The 23,882-nt window shown below is 33.8% G+C and overlaps 3 protein-coding genes across 4 annotated transcripts in view; 2 read left to right on the top strand and 1 right to left on the bottom strand.

The window, feature by feature from the left end:
* Window positions 1-1,766: 1,766 nt before the first annotated feature.
* On the top strand, window positions 1,767-10,373 carry LOC117122501 (GDNF family receptor alpha-like). The gene is made up of 9 exons (XM_033268089.1): window positions 1,767-1,869; window positions 2,543-2,608; window positions 4,271-4,452; window positions 5,288-5,405; window positions 5,654-5,695; window positions 6,091-6,415; window positions 6,926-7,119; window positions 8,982-9,038; window positions 10,159-10,373. Exons 1-9 carry the CDS (start codon window positions 1,767-1,769, stop codon window positions 10,371-10,373), a joined length of 1,302 nt encoding a protein of 433 aa, XP_033123980.1.
* Window positions 10,374-10,556: 183 nt separating this feature from the next.
* Window positions 10,557-18,234, top strand: LOC117122502. Its single transcript, XM_033268090.1, has 6 exons — window positions 10,557-10,576; window positions 11,467-11,675; window positions 12,850-12,992; window positions 13,334-13,414; window positions 13,951-14,113; window positions 16,111-18,234. The coding sequence occupies exons 1-6, from the start codon at window positions 10,557-10,559 to the stop codon at window positions 16,161-16,163; spliced, it is 669 nt and encodes a 222-aa protein (XP_033123981.1). The 3' UTR covers window positions 16,164-18,234.
* A 345-nt stretch (window positions 18,235-18,579) lies between these two features.
* Window positions 18,580-23,882, bottom strand: part of LOC117122530 (TBC1 domain family member 2B-like) — a 35,180-nt gene continuing 29,877 nt past the window's right edge. For both annotated transcript variants that reach the window (XM_033268121.1, XM_033268122.1), the window contains exons 26-28: window positions 22,696-22,875; window positions 22,331-22,408; window positions 18,580-21,510 (exon numbers count right to left, since the gene is read on the bottom strand). In XM_033268121.1, coding sequence (XP_033124012.1) covers window positions 21,385-21,510; window positions 22,331-22,408; window positions 22,696-22,875 — 384 coding nt within the window. In that variant the 3' untranslated portion in view covers window positions 18,580-21,384. The remainder of the gene's footprint in view (window positions 21,511-22,330; window positions 22,409-22,695; window positions 22,876-23,882) is intronic.

The following is a 23,882-nucleotide window of genomic DNA, read 5'->3' on the forward strand; positions in this document are numbered from 1 at the left end:
TCCCCATATAGAAAACAATACGACATAGGGCTTATCTTATTTATAATATAGGCCACACAAGTGTGTTTGAAACTAAATATAAGCATTTTCATCATGGTTTTATTTATTACAAACATATTCTTTCACCATCAATACATATTGAGGCCATTCTTTTAGGTTAAAACGATCTATCTTAAATTTGTCTTTCTTGAGTTTGGGACTATTATTAGGCTTATGTGTTTAAATAACTTAAAAGGATAAACCTAAAAAATATTTTTGTGTTTTTAATTCTAATTTCGTCGGAATTGATGAAAACTCCCTAAAATGTGCAATTTATAGAGGAAATTGGCCTACCGTAACAAGAAATGCGGAGCAAAGAATTTAAGAATTTTAGGCACTTTCAGAGGATGCATTTGTCAAGTGGTGAGGAAAGATTTTCCAAAGATGGATATTTTTTTCCTTGTCCCCCGGTGTTTTTAATTCTAATTTCGTTGGAATTGATGCAAACTCCCTAAAAAATTGACCCATGCCAACAAGAAATGCCCGCGAAGCGCGCGAAATTTGAGGTTTTTTAGGCACTTTCAGGGGATGAAAAGGGCATTTATAAAGGGGTGGGGAAGATTTTTCAAAGATAGATATTTTCCCCTTGTCCCCCAGTGGTTAAGCCATCGGGCAGCATAGATCAAAGGAGTTATGACAGTTTTTGAAGTGGAGAAGGGTTGCAGGGTGTTGTGAGTCTGGTCATTATGATATCTTCCTTTCTTTTCTTTATTTATCTCTTCTCTTTTTCTTTTTCTTTCCTTTTCTTTTTTTCTTCTTTCACTTTCCCTCCCTCTCCCCTCTTTCTTTTCTCTTATTACCCAGCCCGGTACAACGGCTTGGTCAGTCCGGTAAAAACCGTCAGGGGAGGGGCAGTTTTCCCCCTCTCCCCCGTGCCTGTTACGACACTGGCTAACACGCCAATCATCCCCCCCCCCATAAAAAAACTTTTCTACGCCACTGCCTAGCCCACCTTGCTTTCGCTTAGTGACTAGTGTTTGAATCCGATCCCCATTTATGCAGTGGGTGTGCAACGCTATTTTGATGTGTCTGCGTCATCATGGTATTTTCCTGACATAATACACGTCTAGAAACGTGTTTAGACATTTGTTTTAAACTATCAGTGGCGTAGAAGAGTATTTTTCATTGGGGGGGGGGGAAGTATTTTTCATTGGTGGGGGGATGATTGAAAATTCTTGGAATTGACATAAAATTACTGATGTCGTACACACCCTTCAGTGTGAAAATGTGGCTTGCTTTGCAAGCACATCTAAGGAAAGAAGAGCTTAGATTGGTACCAGATAAAATAATGTTGTTATCAACATTAATACATTATGCTAATTCATCTTTGTAAGCGCATAAGACATTGCAAATTATTTCTGTGACAGTCTTTTTAAGTGTGTAAAGCTCCATTTTATCCCATACATAGTCACAATATTGGGGGGGGGGGGGGTGGGGGGTGATACAATGGACCATCCCCCTTGTCAAATATTGGGGGGGGGGATATATCCCCCATCCCCCCGGGATCTACGCCTATGAAAACTATATTAAGTTTACGTTAGCTAATGACCAAACTACTGAAGTAAATAAGTGGAAATACAGTAAATATCTTCTTTTTTGTTTACATAATGTAAATAATTGTAATAGCAATAGTATAAAAAGTACAGCATTAGTTATAATCATAAGTGTCCATTTGGTCTATCGTTGTAACCACCATTATGTATTATTATCTTTCTAGTCCTAATAAAATGTATTTCCAAATCATTGCAGTTGATTACTCTGATTCTGTGGAAAATCCAGAAAATTCACCAGACAGTGTAGTCATAGAAGCTGACATAGCTCCAACACCAAGTAAGTGAATAAATTACATAATAAATATGTGTAACCCTAAACCTAACCATCTGATTGGTCACAACATAAATTATTTATCGGTTCATACTCGTGAAATAATAATGTAATAAAACACATGAGTACTTTATTCTGAAGTGGTCTTTTTCAAATGAATGCCATATTAAGATGTGTAATCAAACGAAAGATACATTCGGGAAAACCACAAATATGCCTATACTTCATAAAGCGACTCATTTTGACATCGGATGTATGGTCGTGCGTGTAATTCACCAGCGAGCGCGTATAGATGTAAATGTTGTACACTCTGTATTACAACCACTCAAGAATGGAGAGATCGGGATGTTTAACAATAAATTATACAAAAGGGATTATTATTACTATTTTTTGTTTTTATGAAAGCGGGTTTTTTAAATATATAGGTTCACGGAAGCTAAGAGCGTGAGCTAAGCTTTCTTCGTACTTTTCGAATTAGGAACTTGTATTACTTATCATTAAATAAAAATCGGATGATACCAGACATACAAGAGACAGCGACATACTCGACATCATGACCTTTCGCCTTTAAACCATTATGATGTAATTAAGATAGAAATAATGTACAGTATCTGGAGACATCGAACTAACTTGGTCTTCAGACTAAAATGTTATTGCTTATGTTTCTTTTTTCTTCTAGTGACTAAGTCAGTTAACGAGCCATATTCATTTTCATCTGGCTTGTCGTATGATTCCGACATTAGCTGTAAGTCTTTACTATTATCATTTTTTACTTGTATAATTATCATCATCATTATCACTATAATAATAATAATAATAATAATAATAACTACCACTACAGCTACCGCTGCTACCACCACCACCACCACTAGGTACTACTACTGCTAGTAGTAGTAGCAATAATAATAATAATAATAATAATAATAATAATGAATTATCATTATTATTATCCTTATCGTCATCTTCGTCCTCATCAGCGTTATTATTATTAGTAGCCTACATTTATCAAATACCATTACCATTCTACCAATAAAAACTACTATTAATGTGATTATTGGTACATAAGTGAAAAATAGATATAAGTCAATCGTGACGTCATCACCGAAACTCCCAATCGTGCAACAATTTTCATTAGTAAACGGTTTGCTTGATCTTTTTTAGGTTCGTGTGCAAAAGCCATTTCAATCGGGCCATATTCGCGCACCGCGATGAATTCTAGGCTAGTGTTTTTACACCAACTACGACGCGTGCATGCGGAAAGAGAGGGCAAACACTCTCCCAATCGTCGTTTGTTGACAAGTGGTACTTGAAAAAAATGACATTCGTAAAATAAGGTATATTAGAACCCGAAAAAAGTCACTTCAAATTTAATATTATGTATGAAAAATAAGGAATTCTTTGAATCAATGGACCCTAATATAGATGTGTATAAGAGACAGACAATACGTTATTATCATCATCATCGTTATCATCTGTCTCTTATACACATCTAGATGTGTATAAGAGACAGGATTTACTGTATGGTCCCCCAATTTCAACATAAATGATCAACATAAATGATCGATACAGGTACCTGAGTCGGGTTTTCAACTTTTAAAATAGGCCTAGCATATAATCCGGAATAAAATGAATTATTTGTTTTTGTACCGTTATATTTAATAATAATAATAATAACGATTTTTAAAGCGCAAACATAAGACATATAAATGGCCTATGTCTTATCCCTTTGTGTTAATCTATTATAGAATCCTACAGTGTTACGTCACGATACCACACGATACCGCGTGATACTACTCCGTTGCTATCGTTGCAAAATGCGTTTAACTCGACGCCATTTTCGCCAATAACAAACCATTGATCCCAATATCTAACGTAATTATTAAGATGTTGTATCTTACTTTTTCTCTGTAAATTTTAATTGGTGATTAAATGTGTGTTCGATAACTAATATAATGCGAGGTTTTATGTTTTTAGTACATTTGATGGCAAAATATTAGATTTTAAAATGCCTATTACAGAAAGTCTATACAATCATTCAGGCGTAATGAACGGTACCTACGTAGGTCTTTTGTGACGACACGACTGTGGTACTCTATAGAGGCGGATCCAGGAATTTGAAAGCGGGCCCAATGAGCATGGAGGTATAAATACCTCCATGCAATGAGGGACTTTAAAAAAAATGCGACGGTCAAGATCACCCCAGCCCACATTGGGACTGAGGTAATAAGAAAATTTGTGATTATGGCACCCCACCTATGGCCGGAAATGGCACTTAAATTTGAATATAATTTGCTCTTTTTATTCCTTTTTTCAAAATAATTTTGAATAATTTAGGGGCGGGGAGTGGGGGAAGCTGTCCCCTTCAATAAGCCACTGCTATCATTACTCTTACGTTTTATATTATAAGCGGGGTCAAGTTATAAAAGCTCAGATTACAGCTTATCAGACTGCTGGACTGAAGTGAATCGATGTCGGAGGAGGGACAGTGGTGGCGCATGTAGCAAATCGTTCTCAACTTTTGAAATTGCTTGTTCGTGTGATGAAGACGAGCCATTTGCATGCGCATCGGATGCTCCAAAATGCCAGGAGGTAAAATGCAATTCAATAAATTTAAAGTTAATAAAAATATAAAAACTAAATATATATTTGTTGGTTACCAAACAAAAATGTACACATTTCATTTCATTCATTCATTTAGGCACTCACATGTGCCAAGAATTGTTAATAGCGAATAATATGTTACTGTAAATGTACTGTATATTACTTGTAGGTGACAATACCTTTTATATGACAAACACACACACACCCACACACACGATGCTTTAAAACAAACTAAGTCTCGTTATGAGGCTTGGAGAACGGAGCTGTTTTAGCCTGCAACACTGACAGGAATTGAACCAGAACCCTGAGAATCAAAGGCAAGCATCTTACCACCAAGCAATTCAACTCCACTTCAATATCCTGCTGATGATTCTTGATCAATATAACTATTATAGTGCTATTCATGCTTTAAGCTTGATTTCATAAAATCGGTACATGCTGTCGACAGTTTGCTAATTGGTCGTTCGAATCGGGCGGCTTCACCGATTGGGTGGGGATATTGTAGCAATAAACTAATTCATAGTTTGAACTGCGCATGCTCGTTTCTGTGTCAATCGACATAAAAAAAAACACATACACACAACATAGGTTTATGTTGATTTACCTTATATTAATGGACATACGCAGTTAAAACTACGAATTGAATTATTGCAGCTTAAACACTTTAACCAAATGTAGGGATTTTATGGAAAACCAGGCTTAAACTGTAGTACAGACTCCAACTTTACTCGTTCTAACAAACAAATATTTATTTCCATATTTTGTTTACAATTACAGGTGTGCCTATTTATAAAAATTTACGTTGTTATTATTTCCTATATAGGCAAGAAATCTGTTAGAAGCATTTAGCTTGGTTAATTGCGACTGCCCAGAAGACATGCGTCACCGAAAAAGATGTTTATTTGTCTACGATAAACTTTTCAACAACCCGTGCGTTGATGGTAGGGTACTATTGCATCTGAATCTTATTATTATCATCATCATCGTTATCATCAACAAAATATATTATATTATATTATTATTATTATTATTATTATTATTATTATTATTGTTATCATTGTTATTTAAATGCTTGATGTGTTGTTGAATGAACATGGTTTTCGAAAAAAAAGTTTTTATATTATTATTATTATTATTACTATTACAGTCTCGTTAATAACAAATATACACTTTTCTATATTTATTACAGGATGCAAGGACTATTTTGTGGAACCAGATTCGGCATTGAATGGTATATAGATCGTTCTTCTAAATCCAGTTATCTGACAGTACTTTTCATCGTTCAATTAAATTATGTTGTATACAATGATTTAATTAAATCACGAAGTATGGCTTGAGCTTGTTTCAATTGTATTCCAAAACTTGAAATTGAAATAAAGTGGTATTTACAGTATACTTTTGTCAGCTATGAATAAATCGACATCCAATCACAAAGAGGAGAGCAGTATCGTAGAGCGTAGCCACATTTACAATGCTACGCTCTTTCTGACTCCGACTTACGAAGTGTCTGAAAAAAAAAAAAAACACCCACGTCGTTTTGATGTGACAATAGAAATTTAAGTAACGTGTCCATTGTTATGAAATGAAATCATAATTAAATCATCATTGTATTATTTAATTTGACAGGAAGGATTCTCCCGTACCAGGATGCTATATCCAAGTGTACCGAAGCGGAGGAGGGTGGATGTATCGATTATTTGGTAGAACTTTCTGCTGCCTGTTACAGCAACTGTTCCCAGACTAAATGTCAGCAGGCAACTGGAGATTTTGTTAAACACGTTGATCCACTGATATCCCAATCAATCCTATTCACTGATTGCAATGGTTCTAATAGTGGGCCAGATTGTGTGGATACAATTTCCAAAGTCCATCAGAAGTGTGCAATAACAGTGACACCGACACCTAATTGTTTGGAGCTTCCAATCCGATGTCAAGGCATACTTGGTTGTCGGTACGTAATTCCAATGATTAATCGTAATCTGCTTTATGTTTAGAATCTTGAACATGTGAAACTCGTTCACAAAACCTACTTTTTCCAGATACGTATGCTACCGGTATGTTTAAATCACAGTGAAAACAGTTGATTATATAGCTACTTATTCATGTGTATATTTATCAAATTTTGTAACAATAGGAATCAAAAGTAATTTGTGCTAAGAAATATGAATGATTATGTGAAACTGCTATAAATACAGCCACATTATTTTATAACTGCGAACTAAAAAGCGACACTATATATATATATATATATATATACATATATATGTATATATATGTATATATATGTATATATATGTATGTATATGTATATATGTATATGTATATATATATATGTATGTATATATGTATATATATTATGTTTACATGCTTTTAATTTGTCAGTACGTAATTCGAATTACATACATACATACATTATGTTTTGAATTTGTACAAATTCGCATCTTTGTTATTAATTTTTTAGGAAAAAGTTTCAGAATTTTGAGAATCAGTGTGATCCAAATAGATGTAGTCAAGATGTGTATAAGTCGTGCCGTGCCTCATATACTGCTCTATTATCAACACCTATTGCTATCAACTGTACGTGCAATCCAGATGACGTACATTTCTCACAATGCCGGGTGTTTCAGCGACGCGTTTTGGAGAATAGTTGTGTTGGTAAGTTTTTGAGAAGTAAGCCATTTTGAGACAAATAACTAATAGTTAACAGTGACAGTGATTTAGGCCTCGCAATGTAAATTCAGTTACAGCCAAGCATGTTTTCATCAACGAACATTCTAAAGAAATTTTAGGAATGCTACAAGCTTCTAAAAAACGAAAGGTCTACAGATAAATCTAAGATAAGAAAGTATAATACATAGTTGGTTGGATATATTCTGTGTAAATACCAAGGATAGCCCACGAAAGTTTAGAAGCAGACTTATTTCCAGTGGGGTCCTTCTGGTGGTGATTGGGCAGTATACCGGGAGACAATCCCCTACGTTCTTTAACGTGCACATGGTCCATAAATGCACACGGGACCAACGGCTTATACGTCTCATCCGAAGGACGGTGCACAATTGTAATAGCATTTGTATCACCAGTTTCCATAGTAATAAGCATTTGTAAATCACAATATATAACCACTACTGTATTTAACATTATAACAATAGTTATCTATCAATACCAATGCGTAGGTACATAACAATGTACATACCTGGATTTAAATAAAAACTAACTTTGGAGGCATTCACAAACAACAACATTTCCCGGTTGCAAACATGAGAATACTACCCTATAGGCCTACTGATACTCGAATCAAATATAAATCAATTAAATTATCAACCATTATAAGTATAGCAATGTATAGAGGTTACGATTAGCAAAATACAATGATCAATATAACAATTCATTAACATACCTGTAAACCTATTCAATTAAGTTTACTTTACGTTGCCAAACCGGCAAACCGTACAAGGAGAGGCAGCCATGGGAATTTATCCGGGGACATCTCCACGGTTCAGCGCACACACAGTGGCTACCACCAGATTAGCCGACTGAGCTAATAAGCTGCTCTGACCGTACTCCAAGTATTGAAATACACGCCATCGTGTTGGGATTCAGTATTTTCGACATTAATTATGTCATCATCATGAATCTTGACACGACACGATGACGATGTTGTCTCCTTTATTCAGGCTGGTCAAAAATTTGGTTCCACGTTTTTAAAGTTGTATTTATATCTTTTATGTCTTCCTGTTTGTTTGTTTTTTTTAATCAATTGTATAAACGTTTTAATTCGTATTTACCATTTATTTTCTCATAATTATTCTGTTTCCTTTGTTATTAATTAAATATATACGGTATATATATTATATTTGTTAACTTATTTCTTTGTTTATTCATATTTTATTGTTATTTTACGTTTGTTTTTCTTTTGTTTTTCTGCTATTTTTTAAATTTATTTAGTTAATCTCATTTTCTTTGTTTTCCCCCCCCCCCGCAAAAAAAAAAAACATTGAAATACACGCCATCGTGTTGGGATTCAGTATTTTCGACATTAATTATGTCATCATCATGAATCTTGACACGACACGATGACGATGTTGTCTCCTTTATTCAGGCTGGTCAAAAATTTGGTTCCACGTTTTTTTTAAAGTTTTATTTATATCTTTTATGTCTTCCTGTTTGTTTGTTTTTTTTAATCAATTGTATAAACGTTTTAATTCGTATTTACCATTTATTTTCTCATAATTATTCTGTTTCCTTTTTCATTAAATATATACGGTATATATATTATATTTGTTAACTTATTTCTTTGTTTATTCATATTTTATTGTTATTTTACGTTTGTTTTTCTTTTGTTTTTCTGCTATTTTTTTTATTTATTTAGTTAATCTCATTTTCTTTGTTTCCCCTCCCCCCCGCAAAAAAAAAAAACATGCGTCATATTTCAGCTGTCCAATCATATTCCTAAATCTCTTCGTATTCACCCTGAATTCTGAACTCTATAAATTGATATTTGTTTCTTTTAAATTCAGATAGATCGATACTCTCCTTTCAAGACCCATCATTTGAAAAAAAGAAAGAACATAGCAGTAAGTACACAATAAGCCCACGAAAATACGTTGGCATAAAAGTATTACATGCACTAAACATTGTATCTGATATAAAAAATTAATATATTTGAATATGAATGTGCGGAAAAAATTAGCTTTCAATAAATTCCATTAGTTACTTGTCTGAATGATTAAAAGGCAGCACTCTGAGACTAACTTAGAAGTTATTTATTCAACACAAGCTTTCGCTGGCAGTCAACGCCAGCTTCATCCGGTGTGTCAACCCTTTAACGAAAAGTTCCTTTATTCAGTTGTATGAAAAAAAGTGTTTCTGTGGGGCTTCGAACCTGCAACTTCTTGCTATCAAGGCGAGTGTCATCCGTTAGACCACGGAGACCTATGGTATACGTGCAGATCTAACCCTCAGGCACTTTCTCTCATACAACTCACAGAAACGCTCACACATAGTGGAGCTATGGTAAATCTAGGTAAGCTTATAGGTCGCAGATTGGAAATCATAGTAAATAATATTCCAATTAGTAAATACAATATAAACTATTATATATTCAGTCAGACAATTTTGGAGACAGAATTTGACCATAGTACAGTAAAAAGTATATCTTGTATTATCCTTAAGAATTGTTCGCAATAATAATAATAATAATAATAATAATAATAATAATAATAATAATAATAATAATAATAATAATAATAATAATAATATCTGTAGATAATATTACCAATGTTTAAAACTTAGCTCTTTACGGGTTTAGGCCTATATGTTGAGCTATTTAATTATTTAAAAAAAAACATGCAAATGTGTTTTATTTTTATTGAAAACGGTAAATGAAGAAAATAAAAAAAATGAAAACTAATAATTGTCATCTATTAGTACAGTTGATACAGTTTAGTTGTTAACATGTTTCTGGTTTAAATTCTTGTTTTTTTCACTTTTTATTATGAACCGCTTTCATTCAATTTTCAATGTTCTCTTTTTTTGTATTAAAGACCCAATGGAAATATGTTTATTTTTAAAATTTCTTTGGTTTTATTCAGATTATATTGCCATTTGTTTCGTTGTATGGTCTTTTTGTCGTTTTATATTGTATTTTAAATCCGAATCAACCTAAACTAAACTAAACTATGTTTCTGGTCTTAGAATGCACTGTGAAGCTTGATGGAGACACCAGTCTACTGCACATCAAAATGGACACTGTTATCCGGGTAAGATGCCATATGACGTCATTCAATATTAGAATTATATTTTATCTATTATATAGAAGAAAACTAATTGTTGATATATATGAATTCCTTAACTATAAAGGAGGTGACTACGCAATTCTATGGGAACTCTTATACAAATACTGTACATAGAACAACATAACTAGTTCTAAACGCACTGATACTCGAACACGAGCATTCCGCCAAGAGATAGTAGCCTAATTCAGTTTGTTTATTGTTATGTAGGCTTAGGCCTATTTGTTACAAATTCAATGCAGTAAAATTAGTGAAAGGATCTTGTTTAAATACTGGCAAAGTGTTTGTCGAACGTTTACAATGGCTAAGAATCCAAAAATGTCTGTGGCCACAACTGTACATAAAATATTCTTTGCTGAGTTGCCTATGTTTTATTACTCAGGACCAGAAATATTATACGAACATTATAATTAATTTGTCTGCTATATGGGGAAAAAATACGATACATAATATATTTTATATTGCCAAAATCTAATAACTTACTTGAACATACAGAGTAATTATATTTACTTAAGTCAATTGCTAACAATTTCACGTTTATTAATAACGTTACAATTTTTATAAAAATTACGTCTATTATCATAATACTATTATTACAAACAAAAAATAAAAGAAAAATAAAAACTATATATACGGTGAGTGTTGAAATGTATATCTTGTCTCCCTCAACAGACCATTTTTGAGACCGGGATTTTCATGGTCTTTAGCAGCTTTGGTCTTTTAGAAAAAAAAATATTCTCATAAAAATGAACAATAGATGTTCATTTAGCGCCGTAGAAAAGTGGTCTTTATTTTTTATGTTAGGTTGCAGGTTAATGATAGGCCTAATTGACAATTTAATAATACAACATAACGCGCCAATGAAATTTATACAAATGTGATGTTATTGGCTGTGTTGCTTTTAATGTAAGATAAATTATAAACTAAAATACATTAATCCATAATAACAATATGTATAACGTTAGAACACCAATAAAATTATTTGAAAATACGATTTTGAGCAAAAGCAGTATGATATTTCTAACCCATCTTTTGTTTTTCGGGCCTAGCCAAGGAATCTATTTTACTCTGCATCTACTAATACAAAATGTACAACTACTCACATTTATGAAAATCACGTGATTAAATTCAATTGAGATAAATATAAAATAGTTACCGGGTATTTTAACTATAATTCTAACAATGTTTAATAAACTATTTTATGGGATAGACTGTTGATAGACAATCTAACAGAGGGCGTCTTTTGTTTTCGTAAAAAAAAATCACCAATTTCTTTTTTTTCTGTGGTTCGTGATTTTTTGGTGTTATTCTATGACATAGAAAATGGTGAGCTGCAAGGAAATGGTATCTGTACATGCTTTGCTGGTGATGTTATATGTTCGAAACCAAGATACGGGATTGATGCAGATCAACTCGACAGTAAGTAAAACAATACAGGTACACATTAATATAAATTTACTTAGTTATAGTAGGGAGATTTCGCAACCTTACGAAAAAGATAACGAATACGAATACGTCAATGTCAACATTCTTGACATATACTGTATGAGCTAAGTGATCCTTGATTCATACAAAAGGCATGGATCGGCTACGTTGTGACAGATACGTTACTGTAGGGGAATGGGTTTCTAATAAATTGATGACGTAACTGTATTCCTAAGCTTGCAAAAACTCCCTGTTGTCAAGCGCTCTCTTTATGACATTATGATATTTGTCAACCTGGCGATAAGTTTCTTATTGACGAGCTTTTGTATACATAGGCCTAGCTCTACAAATCTTATATTTTTTTTATATACCAAGTTCACATGCACTTTTAGACGAGAGAGTTGATACACTGACAAGCCTGAACCCTCTGCAAAAACGATGAAGTTGGAGTTAAATTGCCTCATACTATCTGTCATTGTTGATTGAGACCGCCGATCATGGTTGGTTTCATTCAAAGGCCCAAAATGATCGTGATTCAAACATTTTAATGCCAATTTGTATGAGATAAAATCTTCTTCCTACACATACATCAGTAGGCCCATATCACGTCAGATCTCAAGGCTTGAATATACATATATACCATACATCCAACATAGCAAGAAGTGCGTCAATGCAAGAAAAATATCTGCCACACATGCTACGGAGTATTATATAGCATTTATGGGCTGAGAGCCTCTGAATGTCACATGAAAAAACTCAACGAATCTCAGATTTCTCACTAACCTAGAGTTATACAAATTTTCATATTCATTTATAATCAAACGTTTATTCTTAAAAGTGCAAGAGTTACATGAACACAGGTTATGGCCACTGCTCCTCAGACCTTGCTACATCTGCTAGGCCTACTCCAATCAAGACCTGCTCTGAAGCCACCTCTAGCCATGGAGTCTCTACCACTGACATTAGGAGATAATTTTGTTATACCTTGTTTAGCTCGGAAGACTTGATTGTTTTCTTATTCAGAGATAGGTTTTGTTTTTTTTTTTTTTTTTTTTTCATCGAAGTATAATACAAGTACTATTTTCGATATTCGTTGAAAAAAAAAAACAATCTTCAATAAATCTACACTTAAAGTATCAAATATTGAATGTTATTTTTTGAATTTCAGATGGACAAGTGTATCTTTTTATAGGATACAGTGTAAAGGAATACCAATATATCAACGAATACACCGGTGTGCAAATGTCGGATGCGGTGTTCCAGAAACAGCTACAGACTTTACTTGATGAAGAATCGCAACCCACTTCTAAGGCAAGTCCTACTACATGCGACACTTGGTTTCTTCAATTTAACCACGATTTCCACGACGGGGAATTCGATGTCCCCGGTGGGCGTCGACAATTTAGGGGTTTCAAAGGCTTATTTAATCGGGTTTTTTTTAGTGTCTGCTAATTATGATGTAAAAAATACATATAACATTTTCCCCCGACGAATTGTGCATTTATTCCCCTACTGAAGGGGGGTGGCAGCTCTCTCCAAAGAGGCTTCCTCCACCCCTACATCTACTGGTGCCACATGATAAATTAGTTAATATACTGATTTGCGCATCCTCAATTCATATTGATTAACCTTTATCCGATACATCTTTTTAGTGTAAACTTGTTTTAGTTCCATTGAAGACACACGGTCATCTAATGTTCAATTCATTTGAAGAGGGAGATGACCGTAAACAGGTACGTTTACGTATTTTGTACGGTGATATATAAAGCTATTTGATTGGTTATGGTTTTCCATGATGATGATGGTGATGATTATGGTGTTGTTGTTGTTTTTGTTGTTGTTGATGATGATGATCATGATGATGATGATAATGCTGCTGATGATGATGATGGTGGTGATGATGATGATGAAGATGATGATGATGATGATGATGATGATGACGGTGATGATGACGGTGATGGACGTGGTGATGATGGACGTAATGACGATGATGGACGTAATGATGAGGGTGATGATGATGACTGTGATAATAATAATTCTGATGAAAATATAATATCCTGATGATTACAAAACTGATAACTGATATTAATTATTAATGACGTATGGCTGATGAATAATGAATAAAGGTAAATGACAATGATGATGACAATAAGTGATGACAACAAAGGTGATGGTAAATTTTGATGATGATAACGATTAAGATGATGATGATGATGATGATGATGATGATGATGATAATGATGATAACAAAAAAGATAATACTTTTTAGAAGCCGGTGACTTGTATTGGTGCCTTGATGCAGTTGGCCAGTATGATAAATGGTGGGATGATACAACTGTTCACGAGTCCAGTGCTATCGGTTTTGAAAGTAGCAAGCGTAGACCACCTTGATATGAACACCAATCGCCCTCAAAGTTTAACGCAATCTTCAGGTACAATTCAACACCTACCTCGATGCCTTTCTTCGTGCATTGTTCTATTAGCAATTATAGTAGTTTTAGAATGTTTGCAATGAGATTAAATTACTGTATATACTTACCATTGTTTTCATTATTCTTTTTATTATTATTATTATTATTATTATTATTATTATTATTATTATTATTATTATCATCATCATCATCATTATCATCGTCGTCGTCGTCGTTGTTGTTATTATTATTATTACTATTATTATTATCTATATTAACATTTATTAACATTGTCTTCGTTATCATAATTATCATAAGTATTGTTATATTTTAATAGTATTAAATATTGTTTTGTTGTCAATGATTTTTGTTTTCAATAAATAGGCCCATCATTTTTATATACTTTTGAAAGAATCGTTTTACATTTTCATAACATCCATTAACAAATATATTTGTTTGTGGAGCAAATAGATCATTATAATGTAAATATTTATATTTATTAGGCTTATGTTATAATATGTTTATTCATATTTTTATTATCAGTATCAGTAACGGCTGTGATATTTTACTTAATTGTGTAATTTGTCAAGAGTATACAGTTATTAACAATATTACGCATTAAATGCCAAACATATTTTACTATTATCATCGTAATCTTAAAACAACGTTGTCGCAGTTGCCGTCGTCGTTGTTGTCATCATCATCATCATTATATCTCCATCATCACCACCACCGCCACTATCGTCGTCGTCGTTATTATCTCTTAATTATCATCATCACCATATCGTCATCACCATCATCATTATTATTATTGTATTGAAATACTGAAATGTACTCTTGTTGTGCCTATCATTACTATAATATTCTTGAATTTTTAACAATCATTTTTTTCTTTTAAGAGACTGTGAATTAAGTTGTTTTTACATTTCAATAAATAAGAGTCGTACTTCGCAGCAAACTATTGTAACTATTTAAAATTCTATTTTTGTATTTAAAACTGTAAATAGGCTATTGATGTGTATAAGTATATAAAGCTACATCCATTTGCAGATTAAATATTTATAAGTAGGGCTGTGTACAACGATATATGCAATCACTATATTTTACTTTGTAAATTCTAAAAATACTCTGCTGCTAAAGTAAATTTTATAATAATAATGGTAGTCGTTTACTTATGTGAACACGTCATAATTTAGGCTAAGCCCGACAATCTGACATTCGACAAACCTGGTTTCTAACACACTGGAATCGGCAAAACTGGTATTCAAGCCGCGTTGGTACACACTTGCATACGTTTGCTATGATGCGCGCCAAATTTCAAGTTTACTACTTATTGATACCGACTGTGGTACTACTGGCAGCTGGAATAGGGTTCCTTGTATTTGTGTCAGCAATCATTTAAATTGCTGTAGTGAGCACCGTAGCATGCTTGAAGCTATAGGGTACTAGATCTCACTACTAGGATCTCATAGCATATCGCTAAGTTTTACCAGCTTCACTTGATGCATAGAACCTTTGCTAAGTGATGATCAGATCGACGTGATCTCCGTAAATTTCTGTATGCCTATATGAACACGTCGGAGAAGTTAGCAAATTTACATACGGTGTCTTTGTTATACGTTGCAATTTTGAAAACGGCATACTCTCACATGGATACATGGTTTGCTAAACTTAAATGACGGAACATAGGTTGTAAATAACTTTAATCAATCAATAAAAAATAATTTTTATGGTGCTGTGGCATACGATATAAATCATACTAATACTTTTGGTTTTGTATATCTGTCACAATTTATACCACAGAATAATTATATGTATGTCGTTAAACGTTTTAATAAAAAAAAAACCTCCTTAACACGTTTTTATTTTGCATGAGCTTACCATACCTTTAAGCCTTTATATGTACGTTAGTACTCTTTTTTTTTGTATTTTCTCTAATATATGACTATTATTCCTATTTTCCTGCATTTCTCTTTTATTTTTTCTCGCTACATTCTTCTTTCAATTGGATTTTGCAGACATCTGGGAATTACGAGAACGATTGCAATCTCTCTACCTTTCCAACCAGTAAATGATTTTAGTTGTGTTCACATCTCATATTTATGTGTAATGTGCCGTTTTGGAACAAGTGATTTTGTCTTAGCTTTCTTCACTTAATGCTGACAATTTTGTCTGTGTCTGTAGCTTTTTTAAAGGGAGCTGTCGATTTGTAAGATGACGTGATAAAAGTAGAACGGATTCACTCACCCGTGACCGTCCTGCGTTCAATGCACAACGCGTCCTTCAATTCACGCAACTCATACGTGACGTCATTAGTTCTTACCGTCGTCGTACAATCGAAAGCTTCTTAATGTAGAAATACATCCCGTGTAATGCATGCGAAGAATAGAATGTCAATCATTCAATGGCTACAAAACAAAGTAGACTCACTGAAATTACATTGTTAGTGAATCTGCGTAATTTATGACGTGTTTTAAATTGGTGATTATAGCATAAATTCTACCATAAACCTAAATGAAGAATAGGCCTATTTTGTGGCATGACTATCAAAGTACAGTATGCTCATGAAAACAAAAATTCTACCTGAAAAGTACTTATAAGAAAGTATAATACATACTCCAAGTATTGAAATACACGCCATCGTGTAAAAGTACTTATTTAATATCTATTTGCAAAAACAAGTAGGCCTATTTAGAAAATTTGCTGCTACTTTTTGTTTATTAATCCGTTTTGTCTCGATTGAAGCTTGCTTTGCCCAACTCTCAACTTAATTAGTGGTTGGTAATTAAGGTACGATTATAATCATTTCGGTATAAAATGGTCCTGCGAGGGTTGATTAAAATACACTTAACGTTAGCTTAGATTGTGGTGTTAATTAGTTATCCCAAAGTATTTTGTCACGAGTTTTCATCACATCAGTGCATTATAGGTTCAAAGAGAAATCCCTCATAGACATCCTAATATATTTATCCACAATATTTTTGGATGGTTGGGGGGGGGGGGGGGTGGTGTTCTGGTAATATTTTGTTTCATGCTTATACAAATTACGAGAAACAAAACGTTCGTCAATTTCGGTAGAATTTTATGTTTACTTTATCCTACCCCTATTTCTTGCCTAGTGTGCCCTGAGGTAAAAAGTAAATCGGTGACGTAATGAAGTCCTTATGTAGTTCAAATAAATATCTAGCATTATCGTCACCACCATCCGTTCGTCCGCAGTGTATGTATTTATGATTATTGCTACAGTTGTTTTGGTGTTTGTGCTGTTGATCTCTCCAACTTATTTATTTGGGTTCATGCATGATAATCTATAAAGATGTACTGTGCTTTTTTGAGAAGATTTCTACGTAAATCAGTAAACCAAATTACTTTATAAAGCGTATATCAGTATTTGAAAATATTTAGATTCACGAATGTACCATAATCCTTTTGGCGTATCCCACTCATCCTCATTTTCAGTATGGTCATCTATGCTCTCTATGATTGGTTGCAATGTAGCGCGTAGACTCATCTCTCTTTGACGCGCGCACGCTTACTGAAGTTTACAATAATGTGCTTATGGTACATTCAAATAAAGCCTGGTTTCCTCAAAATAGCTACAAGTGTTTTCAGTGCAATCGTTGTACTTAGCAGTCCCCGACACAATCGGAAAGGGATCCCCAAATTGACCGACCAGCATCGTCAAAAGCTGTCGGCGTTAGCGCGTGTAGCGATTGTATGGAAACCAAGCTTTAATTGCTAAACGTATTTTAAACCTTGTACAGTTATAGCGTTTTCAGCAAACTATTAATTATTTGTGGAACACTGCACTGTCCACTGAATAGTGAAGAAGATACATTATCTCGAACAAACGAACAGCATACAATAGACTTTTCCGCTAAACCCGGACCCTAGGATATCGTTTCTGAGGTCCCACAAAGGAGTGTAAAAAAAAAGGCAAACACGTGCGTTTGTGGGACAACACGTGTGCTTGTTAACACGCGCGTTCTCCTGGCCCTGCATGACTGGTCAGTTTTACCAAAGAACTTAAATAGCAGAAGAATGAGCTGTTCCGCGTATTTGCATTAAAATTGATGGAACATCCGCCCTCTCGCGAATAGGGTAAAATTTGAACATTTTTACTAAGTGGAGAAACTATTGGAAACAAGCGAACAAGAGCAGCGCCTTTATTATTACTATATAGCGCCGCCGAGAGAACGGGGTAAAATTGCTCTCCGTGTACCCACAATGCCTTTCGAACGGATGTTCCACTACGTTGGGAAGCTGCTCTACTGCTTTTTATTATCTTTGGTTTTACACCCCGGAAAGGTCTATTAAATTATAAAGCGAGTTTTATTTAATTATTTAATTGATTGATTCTAAAAATTGACTTGAATCATGTGTGCAATAGGCAGCTTAGTAAAACATTTCATTTGAAACATCTCAGTAAGAATACAAAATATAAGTCATTTTACAAACTTCTTGCTCAATAAATATTTGCAATAAAGTTTCGTTTTTTTGTCGAGCATTTTTTTTTTATTGTACTGAACTCTAAATGTGAATAACCCAAATATTAATGTGAGCTTTCCCACCAATTGTTTTATTCAGAAATATGTACAACAAAATCTGCACATCTTTTTGTCGATCTAAATATATAAATGTTTTACATAATAAAAACATACTAAAATGCATTTCAACTATTATTGGTCATTAGGTTTCCCACTGGGACGGCAATAAAACCATTGATATCGAATTCATACAACTGACACATTATGTTGAAAGACTACGACTAATGCGATTTTCTGCATTTCAAGAGAATTTATAATTTTCCATAATTCAGAACATTTATAATTTGAATACATATAAGTGTTGAAACTGATGAATCATACGGTAGACGTCGATGTAAGGGGAAGGTCCAATGCAAGCAAAATTTAGAGTTTTAATTTCATTCTTCAATCAAAATTAACGAGAAAATTGAATAACTGTGTTTGATAACTTTAATTGATTTTACAATAATATTAAAAGCTTATAACATATTTTATGGTAATGGTCAATGCTACGTTTTATAAAGAATGATACCCATCCGCACACATAAAACATATGACGACGATCCTGAGGACGTTGAAGATGATGACGACGACAACGTTGGTGGTGGTGATGAAGGTGGTAGAAAGAAATGTTGATTATATTTGCGATGCTGGTAGCAGTGATGGTCATAATGGCTGGTGGCAAGTTTAGTAATGATAGTGGTGACCATGCGTGACGATGATTTTCCACGATGGTGGTGACGGTGGTGGGGAAGGCGATATTTGAGATGATGATGGTGACGGCGAAGTTAGTGACGGTGCTAATGATGTGAATGGTGATGAAGACGCAAAAGAAGGTTAATTTGGAAACAGAAGCTCATAGTATACTTTTCTCTTTTATACAGTATAACATACACACACACACACACACCAATTATCAAATACATATTACTCATCATGGTACTCCAATCCACATATATGGTACCTTATTTGAACACAATATGGCATACATATTAGTACAATAAAATTGAAAGAATGCAATAAAAATTAATAAAATAATAATTGAAAAACTATCCAATGTTTTCCTGTTTTTGTTAAAAACTAGACAAGTAGAATATTTAAAATGGAAAAAAATATTAGTAACGATGATGATGATAATCATTAATAATACTCTCTAGTTGGATGATGATGATGATGATGATGATGATAATAATAATAATAACAATAAAGGCACCATATAAATGCCATTATCTTAATAATAATACATTATTAATACCCCCTACTACAATAGTTCGACATTAAACATTAAAACAATGGTAAAGAAGGATATACATAAACAGTAGTAATATATTTTTAAGTACTCGCAGTAATTCATTTACAGAAGAATCAATAATAATATATACATTTATTTATTCCGTAATCTTTAAAATAAATTGGACATGAATATACTTCTTAAAGCCACTACAGGTCTCCCTTCAATTGAAGACTATTTCTGGAACCGGGATTTCTTGGTCTTTAGCAGCTTTGGTCTCTAATTAGAATAATAAATATAAAAGACATTAGTTTACTTGGGAAAAGTAGCCTTAATTTGAGAGAGACCTGTAAAATATATATTTTTTTTTAATTCTTTATGAATATAATATAGGTTAGTACTGACATTTATGTACATAATAGATACTATTTTTTCTTAAAAGGTTATTCAACATTTACAGTATATTATTCTCTTTTTATTTTTCATTTACAATATGGTAATTAAATCTAAGATACCCAAGATTGTAAGACAATCATCCATTGTGAGTGGCCTAAACAGCTGAGATCCATTGTAAACCTTCGGTTCTCTGTTCAATTGCATGTACTGCTCTCCTTGCGTTTCAGCTGGAGGGCTGATAACCGGTGTAAAACAAAACGGATTGTCTTTCGGAAGAGACGTTTAGGCTGTTGGTCCTGTGTGCAATATGGCGAATGTGCATGTTAAAGAATGCAGTACACTCTTCCGAAAAGAGTTGGGACTGTCTCCTGCCTAATTACCACCAGAAGGACCCCACCAATTTGATCACCTAATACATTGCACAGCCAAAATTTTACTCATCGTGTTTAGATCCCACCTCATGAGGTATCAATCTGGGATGTGATATCTACATGAAGTCCGTTGCTGCTCAGATCAATCAGAGAGAAGCTAATGTGTCATATCCTACGATATGGCTAGTGCAATAGCTGTATTGTGATGGGCTCCTGTGTCTTCGGAACTTTTGAAAGACTATTATCTATAATCCTTTTCCATATGCCATAACAATTTGTATGGTTTGTGAAATGCAGAGAGATGAAAATAGAAATTATGAAACATTCTTGAATATTAATTACGAGACTAGGCATGCTCTATAGTTGTCACAAACCTGCCCATGACAGGCTATGTGTCTTTATAGTAATCAAAAGTCTTCTATTTGGAGGGAGAACATTAATCCAGGATGGATCAACGTGTTCACTACTACAAAGTCTTCACACAACCGAGATTCAGACCAAACTGAACAAGAATTCAGGTTAAACTCTAGTATTCAAATGCATGGATGACTCTAGGCCCATCGTCATTTCAAATCGTAAGCCTCCTTAAGAGATTGCTGTAGAAAGCATCAGCACTGTAAGATGAAACTCAGTTGCCCATTGCATCAATGATTGTGTACTCGTCTTCTTCATCACTCATTACTCCATCAACAACTGCATTTGGTCTGCTGATCACAAACTCCTCTCGAATAGCATCCAGTTCTTCCAGTTCATGCTTTAGGATGAAAGTCAGTTGCCCATTGCATCAATGATTGTGTACTCGTCTTCCTCATCACTCATTACTCCATCAACAACTGCATTTGGTCTGCTGACCACAAACTCCTCTCGAATAGCATCCAGTTCTTCCAGTTCATGCTGTAACAATGACATATTATTTAATATGTCAATAATAATAATAAAAATGATGGCAGACTTATATAGGCCATTTTCGCGAAATTTGAAATGAACATTTTTGATAACCTGGCAACTCACACTGGGGAATTTCAGAGGCCTAGCATTTCGCTCTACGTAGTTACCATCATGGATTAAATCAATGATAAATCTAAATTACTAATGAGCACAAACATATTAAAACGGAAGAAGCATGAAATCTTTATATTAAAAACAAGTATTAAAAAGCTATTTCAATGTTTATGTATACAGTAATTAGGAAAATCTTATGTGCTGTCTACTGCTGCAATAGCAAAGGTCTAGCGGTGCAATCCGCTGACCGGTGCAATCCGCTGACCGGTGCAATCCGCTGACAGCCCCCAGTGAGTTACGACATGTTGGAGGCGCTGTTTCAAAATAAATCCAATAAAATGGTCTATAGCACATATGATAAGCCCTCTATGCACTTCACATTATCATTACCCCGGCAGATTGGGTTGGATTTAACGCCTATGGAGCACAAAATCAAGTAAGTTTCATCAGCTAATCAGCGCATTTTGGCACCCTACCAGGTATCCACTTATACTCACGGGCGGAAAGAAACAATGCAGATAAAGTGCCTTGCTCAAGGATAAAAGTGAAATGCACAGCAAGGGATTGAAACCCCGACCTCAAGGTTGGGAAACCAAACCGTTCCCGCCGCGCCAAACCACTTCTTATCACAATTTTATCTTAGCTTTATTAGCTTGCAAATTCCCACCTGCCCCCCACCACTTTTAGTACAAAAAACCTTCTACAATCTTACCAAAACTTGTGTTCTGTGAAATTGCCTCTTGTTGTTAATGAGTCGTCTTGGAAACGGGTTCAATTCATAAAAGGCAATCTGAAATGAGAAAAAAAAAAGGAAATTTACCAAATACCATGTGAATTGGTTTAAATGTTCTTCTACAGCACTATATTGACAGGTATGGAAAACTGTTGTTGAAAAAATATTAAAAACTAACTACCTTCACATCAGATCTAAACCAAAATCTGGACCGAATTTTTAATACGCTGAACACCAGCGTCCCTATTCTTACACACTGATCCGATTTCTTAATCAGTTTGGGGGGTCTCCCGATCTGAATGTTGGGATTCGGTGCGAATTAATCTTTACTGCGTTATCCTTACCTGGGATAAACTTTTAATGTCTGTCATCGTCGAAGGCATTTGCCGGAGGAAGTTGAAGATATCTATATATCCAGTCATCTGCAGTAACTTTTCTTCATGGTATTTAAAAAACGCTAAGGCAAAACGAAAGAGCACCTTGTTGCCTTCAAACAAAAATGTGTCCCAAACTCGAAGCATTGTCTTAAAAAAACAAAGTTAAATATACATCTAAAACTTTGCTTAAAATATAAATAATTACATATGGATTATTATTATTTAATGATTTAATTAATAGGATAAAGATCATATGGTCATATATAAGTAAAATTAGGTGAGACTTTATTTATACTTTGTTTAGCATCCTGGAGGAAGAGATATTAAAATTAAAGTTTTATTTACATTGATTAAAAATGTGTGCGAAGTAAAAAAAAAATAGAAGATGTTCTTTTGCTTTCAATGTAAGGCATAGGATGAAAACAGTGTAGTGGGATTGATGAATGCTTTAAATTTATATAATTAAGATCGAAATATAGATTTCTTATTTTGGGGAATTTAAAAGCAGCAGAGGGGGTAATAAAGATTTTAAAAATTCATTGTTTCTTAAGTTCCCATTTTCCGTTCGTGGAGGGTGTGCTAAATGACCAAAAATAACTTTTATTTCTATTCAAAAGCACCACTATCATTGAGTGGAGGGTTGACAAGGTATAATACAAGTCATGTATCATCCACCATTGTAGCTTACCTCTGCTGGGATGTTGTCACAGAATATTGTAATAAACCAGTTAAAAGTTACTAAAGAGAGATCCACACTGCAATGCAAAGAGAACAAAAATATTTACTAAGTAAAGTCAATCTTTTGTTGGGACGTAACATTCCAATTTTTAGTGTATGTTTTAATTGTTAGTGTATATTAATATCATATAATATCCATCATTTTCTATTAGTGCCCATGCTGCCACCAACAAATTTGTTTGGGCAAAAAGCATGTGACATACCCTTAAAATATGGTTATGACATGACATGACTATATATGGGCATACACCAGTTTCTTTTTTGGTCAAAGAAAATTTGATATTATCGACAGTTTTAAGCCGATCCATACTATCAAATGTTTATTTAACAAATATGACATGCCTATATATAGGAACATCATGACTATATATAGGAACATCATGACCATATATAGGAACATCATGACCATATATAGG

The sequence above is a fragment of the Anneissia japonica genome, unplaced genomic scaffold (genome assembly GCF_011630105.1).
Source record: "Anneissia japonica isolate Jap-2015-1 unplaced genomic scaffold, ASM1163010v1 scaffold1889_len2455224_cov183, whole genome shotgun sequence".
Taxonomy (NCBI): Eukaryota; Metazoa; Echinodermata; class Crinoidea; order Comatulida; family Comatulidae; genus Anneissia; species Anneissia japonica.